Here is a 13,001-nt window from a genome sequence, read left to right as displayed (position 1 = left end):
TTTTGCGACTGCAATCTTAAGACTCCATTTTGGGCTTCAGGAAAATGTTGAATATAGTTTTGACATTTAATAGATTAAACCATCATTGGATGAATAGAAAAATTTCTATAGAGCGACAAAGTTCTCACAGGAATGAGCTCGAGGTGGATAAATGTTTCACCAAAAATCTGACTTTAGTAAAAGAAACTGCAGTTTGTCTCCTGATTCCTGTTTCACACCAACAGTCGACACGGTTTCTTTAAAAGTGTGACCACCAACCCAAACCTTAACCACGTGTTTATTATTGTAACATGATGACAAACATCTCCTAACCTCAATGATAATTATGATTTATAACCGAAACCATCATGTTTCCACAAACACAACCAAGTCGTTTTTGTGCCTAAACTTAAACTGCAGCATTATCACATCATAAAAATGATTTATCTGCAGTGATTCGTCATGATTTTGGCCGATGCACACACAATTATTTTATTCTGACAGCACATTTTGTCATTTAATTTGAAAAACTTTTAGTCACTTTTAATCACTCAATCCTTTAATCTTACCTGAAATATTCCAAATCACCAAATTTTGGAGATTGAATGTGGTCATGTTTTTAAAAATGTAATATTTGAATCTTGTACTGCAGGAATAAAGATTTCTCTGCAATATATACATGTGTATGTCCACATACAGTACATTCAGGTATATGTGTGTCTCACCCAGCACATTTGAATACTGTCTACCTGTTGCTGCAGAGAGAGAGAGAGCGAGAGAGAGAGGGAGAGAGAGGGAGGTTAATCTGCGGGTATCGAGGGGTGCTGCTGCTGAGGTGAGGCATTGACATTTATAAAACCTCCTCTTTTCTCCCCCTCTCTCTGCTCCAGCTGCAACGTGAAGCATCTCCAGAGGCGTCACGTGTGCATCTCCCGCCTGGAGAGGCCGCAAAACTGGGGGGAGAACTGCTGCGAGGTCCGCTATGTCATCCTGATACTGGCCCCGCTCAAAATGGTAACTGCCACCCCCAGAGGGAGGAAATGATACGTGGGATTTGTCTGACTTTGCTGGATTATTGAGGCAGATGTAGACCCACATATTTCATTCCTTAATGTTATTTTTTTCCTCTGTATTTTTGCTCGGTTGTAGCTGAATTATTCATTTATTATTTAATTCCTTCGCACTGATAATGTGCTGAGAAGAGTCAGTCAGTTTGCTCTGTTATCACTCATCATGCCTAAAAATTAAAAGGTAATTTACGCTGCGTTAGCTGCAGGTGTATGGATTTATTAAAATCCAACTCACCATATGATCATGTAAGCATCCCGCTGCTAAAAGCACACGTAATTGATCATTTGCATACCCTCCTGCTCTGCTTTCAGCTACTGTATCTAAAAGGAAATGTGGATTCAGTTCAACAGTTAAAACTGCTTTAATTAGTCTGCTCCAGCAAAATGTAGTTACAGTCAGCTACCTGTCACGAGTCCAATTAAAGTTTAGTTTGAAACTATAGATGAATAAGGATTACCAGTTTCTGCTTTTGGATATTTTTACCCCAAAAGTTCTCAGACTGATTTAAACAAGGTTTTTCTGCCCCCATATTTCCAAATCCTGTCGTGTTTCTTGCTGCTAGAAGACGCTGGTCGCCTGCTGACTGTATCAAATATGGATGAAGGCTTCGTGCGACTCCTCTGGTTGCAAAAAGAAGTCCGATTGTATGTAAGCTTATGAGAAAATGACCCAACTCAACAGTTTCCTGATGAGTTTATGGTCTCAAATGTTAGTTTCAAGTCGTCTTCAATACAACATGATGTTTATTCGGTTAATGATGTTTCTGTTTAGAGTAAAATAGATGATAAAGCAGGGTTTAGGATCATGGCTACCTTGTGATTGACGAGTCCCTAGCACGGCATCCTCGGGTTCTGTGTAAGATGCACAAATGTGGTCACTTCTGAGGCTTCATAACAATCGGTGACGTCACGACGGGTTTACTTGTGATCACAAATATTTTAAACTGAAAGTGAGATGCTGTTGTGACAGCTCAGGAAATGTTTTCTGTTGTTGTTTTTTAAATTAAAAAGAAAAATGGGAAGGAAACACAAACTCTCTACTGATTATTAAAGTAATTAGTAAAGATGCACGATACATATCGGTGAAATTATAGGCATTAAATATAATTTGTTTTTGCTCATCCCATCTTAGCGGTTCTTACCCTTAAGGCTTACATAGTACATCTTTTCTGTTTCGGCCATGAGAGCCAGGGAATTGTGTTATCAATATCAGCCGAGAAAAAACATATTTTGCATCCTTAGTAATTAGAAATGGATAAGCGATTAAACTACTTAAAGTTGAGGCTGTGAATGGTTTTAAAATCTGATTTCCACCACCTCTGACTTTTTTCCGGAGAATCTAAATGGATGGAAAGCTTCAAACACATCTCTAAGAGCTTTTTTCCTGACTCAGAGTATTGATTTTCATTTTAAGGTCATTTACGACTCAAATTCTCTTGAATTTTATGTTTTAATCCCCTAAATTTCTTCTCATAAAACTCCAAAGCTGCCAAATGTCTGTTGAACATGACTTCAGTCCAAGAGCCCTTTCGGCATCTTGCGTGGGCGTGAAGTGTCGGCTGTTGGCTGAACCTGTCGGGTCGCCGTCGTGTGCAGGATTGCTGTTTTTTTTCAGCTCTGGAGAGCTCGCTGCAGCCGATGGAGAGCGCCACGGATCCTGTAATACCCTTCCCTCCCATCGAAAACATGAACTCTTTCTGCTTCCCATCAAACCACTCAACCCTCCTGTCCTTCACTGCTTCATCCTGAGCTTTCAACACACACACACACACACACACATGCACACACACACATCACTCCCCTGGCTCTGATTGTTGTCTGGAAACCCCCCTCAAATCCTCAAACCTCTTTTCTGCTCACAAAAAAAAAAAGGGATTTCTTCGTGCTGGCCTCCACTTTTAGCGTCGAGCACCATGTTCAGCAAACCCACCGTCGTCAGACTGTGGAACCACCGGGGGGTCGGAGTGACCCTGGCAATCAGCGATGCCTCAGCTAACTGCATCGTGTTTTTGTTTGTTTGTTGTTTGGTTTCTATCTTTCCCCCATAAATCCTCCCTTGTGTGCGTGCCCTCCGCAACGCTTCCAGCGCCCTCCTTTGCCAGTCCTCCAGGCAGCAATCGCAAACCACTAATGGCATTCTCTGAGACATTAATCTGAGCCCCAAGTAAACATAAAGCACTATTATGTCTCAATTATCCTTGATGGTGAATGCTTCTGCAAGAAAAGATCTTTGAAGGGGCATGATGATAATGATAATAGGAATTCCTTTGGTTGGCAAATGTATGTAATCTGGTGTGTGTATGGATGGATCACTTCCATCACCCACCATTTAGAGAGCTTTACAGCATTTGTGGCATTTTTTCCTCCTTTTTTTTCTTTACCCAGCGTGAATGTGCTGAACAGACGTGACCTTCTCCTCAGAAATGCTCTGTTTCTCATTCACTAAGTTAAACACATACCTGAAAGCGTCTGTCAACACATTCAATGTTGTGCTGCCCTCGAAGAGAAACTCCTCTCACGCCTTAGTTAGGTGGGCAGCCCTCGGTCCTTTCATGCGGATGGCACATTGTTACTCTCTTTCTGCACCCAGTCAGCCTGGTTAATCAAACAAGTAACCTTCAAAACTTGAATAAATACCAAAATGAAAAGTTGTTGAGTGTGAAATGTGAGGAGGACGGCAGCTGGAGTTAAAGCAGTCACAGTGAATTCTCGAGTCTGCAGCATCGCCTTTTCCTCCAGTATTTCCCACCATGTACAGCACGTTCTTTCTTTCTATGGACACTGATCTTTTTAGCCTTCTTACTAGCTGCCTTTGAATGAATTGCCATGACATTTTGCCAATATATTCATGGTCCTGAGAGGATGAATCCTACTGAGCTTCCCCTGAGGTCACATTTTTCACATATCCGATGCAATGTTGACCTTGCAAGGCAGCTCGCATTCATCATGAGATCACGTGAGAATACATCCTGCCAGGCTTCAAGCTATCCACTTGTGGATGAACCTCAGTGGTTCGGACCAATCGTAGTCATATGCGAAAGAACCACCGGCTTCAGGTGTGGTGACGACCAGCGAGAGAAGCTCCTCAAGAGGTTAGCGTAGATGCTGCTAAAGCATCATTTATATCAGAATTAGAGAGAGCAGAGAACAGCACTGATGGCTTTTCAAGATGAAAATTATGTTTCTGTTCTTGTCCTACTTCTTTCTGAAGATGGTTTCTCCAATCACTTATATTTTTTTAAATTGCCGGCCCTCCAAGGACTGCTCTGATGGTTCTGTGTACCAAACCATCTGGTGCGTTCGGTTATAGAAATGTCCCAACAACAGCTTCAATGGATTGAAACAGAATTTCACGCAGGCGTTCATTGTTCCCAGTAGATGAATCCTACTTAATCTGAGGCTCCTCTGGATTCAAGTTTTTCACTTATCCAATGAGATGTTAATTTTGCGATGGCAGCTGGATTCATCGGGCTGCGAGATCACGACGTCACATGAGAATCCATCTTTCCAGACTTGAAGCCGTGTGCACTTGTGGCTGAACCATCATTCATGTCAGAGCTGGAGAGTCTTTTTTCACTGAAGGAGGCGCAAAGAGCGGCACTGAAGGCTCTCGATGGAAAGAAGGCAAGAAGATTAATTGCCTAAATGTCCTTTTTTAAACAGATACCAAGGAGGACTTCTCTGATGGTACTGTGTACCAAACCATCTGTTGCGTCGGATTAGGGAAATGTCTCAACTGGACTTGATGGATTGAAATAAAATACCGTGCGGGCATTTGTTAGCATTTAGCTCAAAGCACACACAGGGCTCACAGAGCTGCTAGCGTAGCTGTAAACTAGACTTGTTTTTTTGCTGTTACTCTGGGCCCCACTGGAGTCCATTGTATCGGCTGTAATTCCAGCTATAGCTGCTGTACTCTGTGACTCGGAGCACAACTAGGGAGAGTGTTTAATACCCCCCTGTGAGATTTCTGATGGCTGGAAACCTACAGCCTGACTGAAGGTAGGGTATCCTGTGCATTCACGCAGAAAGAGAGCCTTCAGATTAATCAACATCTATTCTCTCAGCTCTTTCAGCTCCGGTTTGAAATTCAGTTACCACTGTGAAAAAAGCTTAAAGGCTTTAGTTATTCTGTTTGCTGCAGCTGCTGCTGTACGCACTGAGCCGGGCTATGCTGGTATCATCACCACCTGGCTAACAAGGCTTCCCTGGCACCACGCTGTCTCAGAGCCTGCCAACGCATTATTACCATCACTCTGTGACTTGTGACAGCATTATTTGTAACAGATGTGGGATTATTGACAAAAGCTCCCCCCTGAAAAAAAATACCCAGCTCCAATCCTGACACCTACCCAACCCACCTTTTGTGGTGGTATTGTGTAGATGTGCCCGTCCTTGATATCCAGAGCAGGTTACATCTGTAGCATCTTGCAGCAAAACATGAAGTTTCGGTGCATTTTGTAAAAGATGTTTTGCAACTGAGAAACAATTTAATAGTGATTGCTTTTTAATTTTTAACGCTAAACTCTCTTCTGCTCTTCACAGAAAAGCACCAAGACAGCGATGGAGCTGGGCCGGACGTTCGCCACCCTCTTCTCCGACATCTCCTTCAGGCAGAAGCTGCTGGAGACGAAGACGCAGGAGGAGTTCAAGGAGGCGCTGGTGTTCCAGCGGCACCAGCTGACGGCGACCAACACGCAGCCCACCGCTCTGGGGAAGGAGGAGACCGACCCCCGCAGTCACAAACCCCTCAAGGTGGGCGGCAGCATTTAGGCGATTAGGGCACATTTACACAGATTTAAGAAGCAGCGTGTCTTCATGTGGCATTATGAGTCATCCCCAGCGCCCTGATGGTGATTGGTTAGAGCTCCCTGATATTCCTCCAGGATTTTTTCCGGATGCTTCCTGCCTCACCTTTCACTCACTTTTTCCTCATCTCATTTCTTTACGGGGCTCTGTAGGGAAATGAAACTATGCACATTCATTTACACATTTCAACCTCTTTTTTTATTATTCTCTTCCATTTCCTTCTTCCCTCCTCCTCTTCCTCCTCCTCCTCCTCCTCCTCCTCCTCCTCCTCGCTCGGCTCGCTCGACTCGCCCATCTTTTCTCTCCCCCTAATCAATCAGCATCAACTCCTGCCAGGCCTCCTCAGTGGGTAAATGACCTTACATCTCTCACAGTCCTGTCAGAGCTGCCCACCCCTTAGCTACACGTGCACGTACACACACACACACACATTAACACACACCTCCAGAGGGGCTGCGCTCAATGCCACGGACCAACATCTCCTCCTAATGTTGCGGTTGACAGGCCAGGGCTCCCAGACATTTCCCCTTGTGTTTTTTTTTTTTTTTTTATAGGAGGATTTTGTTAGGTGTTTATCCCAGGGCTTGAAAGGCTCAGTGCCACTCAGTGAAAGAGGGATATATGGAGAAGGACAGATGGAGCGAAAGGGGGGGATGAAGAAGGGATGGTAGAGCGGCAGAGAGCAGGTGAAATCAAGAGGGAACAGGAAAGTGATGAAATGAGAGCCGAAAAAGAGAGAGACCACCCGTCTTCTCCACCTCCACCTCCACCTCCACCTCCGCATCTGAAATCGACGTCGGACCACCCGTTAGAACAAACCACTTTCCTATACTTTTAAAAAACGGAGCCAAAATCGTCGTTGTGTGTTTTTTATGTTTTTTTTTCCTTCTCCGCGCTGCCTCACTCCATCGACCGCTCAGAACGAATGGCAAACAGGTGGACGGTAATTCCTCTCCGAGACTTTTGTTTATCGAACCTGAGCCAGAAAGCCGGTGATCAGGCACCACACACACACACACACACACACACACACACACACAGGCTCCCTTGTAATAATAAATGATTCCAGGATGTATAGGGATTTAATGGATGAACGGTCGTTGTTGAACGAGCGTGTGTGGCTTCATAAAAAGTAGCCAGCCCCCGCTCAGTGAGGGGGGGGGGAGAGAAAAAATGTTGACGCCGTTGTTTGTTTCCAGGTTGTTTACGTCGAGGTAAATGGCTTTGTTCTGCCAAAAACTGTCAGAACTTTTTCTTTTAGATGACAAACGAGGCAGGAATGATTTTTCCCAAGGGCTTTTCCTACTCGCGCGCACACACACCCCTCTCTCTCTCTCTCGTCACCCCGTTCCATTTAATTATGTAATGCTATGTTCAACAGGAAAATGAAACATTGGCTAATTGGATAATTTACTTAATAAGCTCAGTCAGGGCTGCACATTTACTCTCTATCGTCTGTAACCTGAAAAGCTCATCTTTTTAAGAAGCGCCCCATGTCTCCTTTTTGAATCACGTGGATCTTTTCTTCCTCTTCTTGACTACTTCACTGAAAATACACTAAATCTGTCCGTCCCTCGCTGTTGCTGTCATTCTTGATCGTTCTGGAGACACGAGGATCTTTATTAAACGTACATCCAAGTGCCGTCCCCCGCTGATCTGCTTTACTTTGTTTTGGATTACGCAATTTTAAGCTTTTTCCAGGACGATCTCGTTAAATTTGATGATTCAAATCAGCTTTTAGGAGAGAGCCTCCTCTGGAATCACCAGTGTCTTAGCGGGGTCATAAAATGGGCAATTTTTAATCTGAATGTGTCCTTGTGTCCACAGCGCTGTGCAAAGATGAAAGAAATTTTATGGGTTGGATACAGCCCCAGGTTTTTCCGGACTATTGCATTTTTTTTTAGAGGACGTCATGGATAAAACAAGATAAATTAGAAAAAATGCCCCAAAGCAAAATCAATTGAGAGGGAAGAAAGTTTCTGGAGGGTAATTTCCGTTTGATTCGTCCCTCCTGACGATTGCAGGGGTGTTTTCCCGATTCGAGGCCGGTCTGAACAGATTATCTTCCCCAATGATCCTCGAATGTGACAGGGTTTACATCACATAATCTTCATGTTACCGACTGGATTGGAGTCTGCCTGACTTCACATCCTAAATATTAACACCAAGCCCCGATCGTAATGAACAGGGAGAGAGCCAGAATCTAATAAATAAAAATGCTTTTTCCCCTCAGGTAATATTTCTACTACATATGCAAAGTATTCGAGGTGTCTCTGGTGTTCATGGGTCAGGGTGATACCAACCTGATGCTGCGTACTCGTGTAGAACAGATACATGACTGCCACAAATAGGACTTTTTCTATCCAGGTTGACAGAAGATACTGAAGGACATACAGGTGGATTACAGCAGCAGTATGTAAAACACGGCACACGCAGTGCAACCAGCTGACGACGACAGTAAGCCTTCATGTTGGAGGTCACGTTTGATCACCGGCGCGTACCGCAGCTACTTCAGAGTCTCCTTTTGTTTTCACGTGCCCTCGAGCAACAAGCTTAACAAGTACCTGTGTGCATACTAATAGTAGGGTATGTCCACATTAAAAAATGTAAACTATTTTTATTTCCAGAACAAAAGATCAGTCAATAATACGATTTTATTTCCATTTTAATATTGTTTTTTGCTTTTCCAGTCAACAAAATCCTTAAATCTTTACATTTATCCAGTTCCAGCCGTAAAATAAGCTAAGTGTAAAATGTCATCAATTCAAAAGGAAACATAAAGTGTCTCATGGTGCAGCAGCTGTTACTTTCCTCACCTGTAGATGGCGCACACCCGCATCCATCCACACCTGCACTCTGCTGCTGCTGCTGCTGCTGCTGCAGTTTACTGGACTGTGTCCTTGTTGAAAAATATCTAACCTCTTCCTTTCTGTCCACAGTGTAAAGATTTCTTCAAAGCCGGCCGGGGGATTTATGAGGACTTTTGCCGCAGGCTGCCTTTCTACCCCTCTGACTTCACAGATGGTAGGCTGGACCGTGCACTTGTAGTGAAAGTGAATCATCTTCCTTATTATGCCACACCGGGGTGCCTCTGGCAGCTCCTCATTTGTCTGTCACCTTTTGCCTCAGATACATCTGTGCCGCATCTGTGTCACATCGAGGGTCGTCTCCGGCTAAAATGACCGTCTCTGATGTCTCACCGCTCCCATATGCTCCCTAACGCTCAGTGTTATTGTAATTTTCCCAGCTCATCAGACGAGGACATCGCCGCATACATGCAGTGGTTTTACTGAATCGTCAAATCATTGCATTTATCAGCAAATTTGTGAAAGGGTTTCATTCCCCAGTCAAATAAACGTGCATATGCTACTTAACTTTTAGTAATTTGGTCATTTTAAAAGGAGAAAATGTTCTTGAGTAGCTGAGATTCTTCTGAATTTCACACAATTGCTGACACTTTAGACGTTTTGTGTTTAAGAGATTACAGCTACTCAATTAAAACTAGATGAATTGACTCAGTTGACCTTGATTGCAGAAAAAAAAGAATAAAGCAGAGTGTAGTAAAAGTACTTCTGAGGTGAAGACAGTTTTCTCGCCGGCGTCTCCTCCCCAGCTGCTCTCTTTCACTCGTCCTCTCATTTCGTAATATCCGAGCACATTCATCGGGCTGTAACAAAATCAAGATATTTCTGTCTTGTGAGTGTCATCAGATAATGATCATCTGATGAAGGTCACAGGACCAAAATCATTGTGATCACATTAGAGCCCAATTAAAGTGTTTTATTCCAAAATGAGTTATCCATCATTCGGATAAAAGCGATAACTGTTCTTACAAAATGATGGATGGCACAAAGCCGAGACTGATTACTTGTATTTTTTAAAAAAGGGGTGGTGTGTAGTGTGGAAGAGTTTTTACTGTACATGCCGGATGCTCCATATTGTCGAGGCACTGAATGATGAACTCGCTTAATGTTTTTGTCGTTTTGAAATTAAAGTGTTGAGCCTCCTCCGCTCCATTATGAGGTTGAGTATGACTCATGTTGTTTGTGTTTGTCTCCCCTCAGGTATTGTTGGCAGTAATAAAACCCTGCTGAAGTACATGACCACAGCCATCTTCCTCTACATCGCCATCCTCCTCCCCGCCATCGCGTTCGGCTCCCTCAACGACGAGAGCACACGTGGCGAGATAGGTACGAGCGTTGAACGAAGACACGTGGACATTTTTTCTCAGACGCTCTCAGACATTAAGAGTTTGACAGCGCATTCAGAAAATACAGATCAAAGAGAGCATTGTAGAGAGGATAAACTACTAATCCCAGACATCCATCCATCCATCCGATCCATTTTTTAATATTTAAAGGCCCAATGTGTTGGATTTAGGAGGATCTATCTATGTTGTGTTTTTGTTACCTTTATTAGCCTTTATATCTCCAGAGGCAGCAGGTCCGCCATGTTGCCACCGCCACAGTAGTTTCTACTGTTATATACTGTGTATAGTTTATGGTGGGTTGTTTGCTTGAAACAGCTGCCTGCTGTCTAAGGAGAGTGCCGAGACTGCTAGCAAGAAACCTTGAAAAATGTACTTGTGCAGCATTTTTCAACACAGAATGTATAACAGGATAAAAAAAAGAGACAGAGAGTGCATGTAATAAAATAAAAAATGTTTGGCATCACGTAACTAACTAAGCTTCTGTTCAGTTATTCATGCACATAAATTAGCGCACATCTGTACGTCCTGCTGAGGTGTCTCTGCGTGTGCTCTCTCCGTCCAGATGTTCGGAAGACCATCATCGGCCAGAGCATCGGCGGGGTCATCTACTCGCTGTTCGCCGGCTCTCCTCTAGTCATCCCTCTAACCACAGCTCCCCTCGCCATCTTCATCAGCGGTAGGCTTTCCCCTCTTTTCATCGGGCTCAGCTCAGCCAAAATACAACTTATCTTTCCACAGCTCCTGCCGACGGCTGATTCGAAAAAGGGAGGCTGGGGGGTGGGAGGAGTGCTAAGAAGATTACGTCAAAAAATCAAGAGAAGGAGGCACCCGACCGTGTTAGAACAGCAGCCAGAAAACTCCTGCATCCTCATGTGCTCTCTCTTTTAACTGGAGAAAACCACCGTTGGAGTAATTTAGCCTGCTTGTTCACACATATGCCCCCAGATGAGTGTTCCCGGTGCAGTCGAGCATTAAGCACATCTCTCCGAAAAACTTGTGTTTTTCAAGAATAAGGAAAATAACTTGGTTTTGTTTTTTTTCTCTTGCTGATGTTATGTAACGGTTGGTTTCAGGGGGAAACTCGCGCATCAGCCACACGAACATGTAAACTTTATATTCAGTTCAGAGAGACAACAACACGTAAACTGTTATATGGGTTTTTACCCAACAGCGGTGTTTTGTTGGGTGGAATTTAAACGATCTTGACGGCTGGAAGCTGCAGAAAGGGGCAGCGATGAGGAAAAGCAGCGACTCCGATTGCCAAGATGTAGTTTTAATACCGAAGCTGTTTGTTGGGTTTGTGGTGTGATGATCTTTAAAGCAAATGGGTTAGAATTGTGCTAAGCACATTCTCATGGGGATAATTATACTAGATTTCCAGCAGCCTGTCTGAGCAGAACAATGGCTTGTTTGTAAAGTCTTAGCTCATCTGTGCACGAATCTGCTCGAGATTACAACTGAAGTGTTTTGGTTTTTAAGATAACCCTCGCAATCCTCCGGTCCTTGTTGTGTTTGAATGAAATGTGTTCGTTAACCAAGTATGTGCGTGTTTGTTTGTGCGTGTGTTTTGTATTTGCTGCACAGTGGACAGTTTTGGCAAATGTTTTTTTTCCTGGCGACACGTTTCTATCGGCCTGCTTAGGAATTTTAGTTGTGATGGTCAAGGTCAGGATGAGGAGCAGGGGGAATGTGTTACGTCAATGAGGGTCGCCGCAAGTATTGAAGTATTGTCTGCCAGAGCTGATGTGAAATCTCAGATGAAGTTCTTCCTCAGTTTTCATTGATATCAGCAGCAAAAATAGTCTTTTATTATTTTTTTAAAGCATCTGTATGTTCAGAGAGCAGAAAGATGATCAATAATCTTCCTTATTAACCTAGTTTTGCTTTTTATTTTATGGATTAAACCCATCGATCAGTCTCCTTCTGTGGGCTCATTGTTTCTTAGGCACAACTGGTTGAATTTTAATGAAACTCGAAAGAGAATGGGGCATTTCTTTCTCTAAAAGTACACAGATTATAGTTAAGTTGGTGCAACCAAGATCTCGTACGACTTGTTTACTGCGGCCTCGTTAACGTTAGCAAAAGAAGCGAGATTCAGTCAATTAACAAGAGTTAAAGACAAACAGTCCTGATGTTTCTGGAGCACATTTGTAATAATGTTTCATGATCTGTGTTTAATTTTTACGTGCACGTGTAACCTCGCAGTGATCCGAGGAATCTGTGACGACTACAACCTGGACTTTCCAGCTTTCTACGCCTGCATCGGTCTGTGGAACTGCCTCTTCCTCATCCTGGGAGGGATCTTCAACGTCAGCCTGCTCATGAAGCTCTTCAAAAGGTATTTTCTCGGCACGCTCGCACTTTTTAAAAACCGATTTCACCTTATTTGTTTTCATTTTAGTCAAATCCAATTTATTGGAGCCGTTCTAACATGTTCTTTTTATCTGTCGTTGCGCTTCCTTCTCTGTCAAACAGAAAATGCTTTAAATTGGGTGGTCACGCCAGCGTCTGCAGCGAAATCACTGGCTCTCAACAGAAAGTCTGTCTGCTTTGTAACAACAAAGAGTTTTTTAAAGGAAGCGGAGTCCATTCTGTGCGACAGCTGCCCTCCCTGTTCCCAAACATCAAGAGTTTCAGATCTTTTTCTTCTCGTTCCACTATTTACCCCAAACCAACAGATAGAAGTTCGCTTTCATGCTCTCTGCCCTCTCTCAGCTAAACCACAAAGTAAAAGGAGCAAAAACACCCAATCAGCCTCTAAATTATTTGGATTCTCTTTAATGAATTTACTAAGCTTTACTCATTTTTACTTTGTGCTCCTTTATATAATTTATGTGTTTATGTGCTTTGTGCTTCTGTTCCACTGCAGCGCCGTCAATTTTCTGACAAATAAAGTCATTGTTTTAATTCAGTTCTGTTAACGTTGATTAATG

At 43.3% G+C, this 13,001-nt stretch overlaps 1 protein-coding gene across 2 annotated transcripts in view; it reads left to right on the top strand.

The window, feature by feature from the left end:
- Nucleotides 1-13,001, top strand: part of slc4a11 (solute carrier family 4 member 11) — an 86,211-nt gene that overhangs the window by 54,640 nt on the left and 18,570 nt on the right. For both annotated transcript variants that reach the window (XM_084381086.1, XM_084381085.1), the window contains 6 exons: nucleotides 870-993; nucleotides 5,595-5,804; nucleotides 8,798-8,882; nucleotides 9,923-10,048; nucleotides 10,631-10,744; nucleotides 12,274-12,406. In XM_084381086.1, coding sequence (XP_084237212.1) covers nucleotides 870-993; nucleotides 5,595-5,804; nucleotides 8,798-8,882; nucleotides 9,923-10,048; nucleotides 10,631-10,744; nucleotides 12,274-12,406 — 792 coding nt within the window. The remainder of the gene's footprint in view (nucleotides 1-869; nucleotides 994-5,594; nucleotides 5,805-8,797; nucleotides 8,883-9,922; nucleotides 10,049-10,630; nucleotides 10,745-12,273; nucleotides 12,407-13,001) is intronic.

This window comes from Pagrus pagrus (assembly GCF_965226575.1).
Source record: "Pagrus pagrus genome assembly, chromosome: 18".
NCBI lineage: Eukaryota > Metazoa > Chordata > Actinopteri > Spariformes > Sparidae > Pagrus > Pagrus pagrus.
The sequence above is the reverse complement of the archived record's forward strand: the minus strand, read 5'-3'. Positions and strand labels throughout refer to the sequence as shown.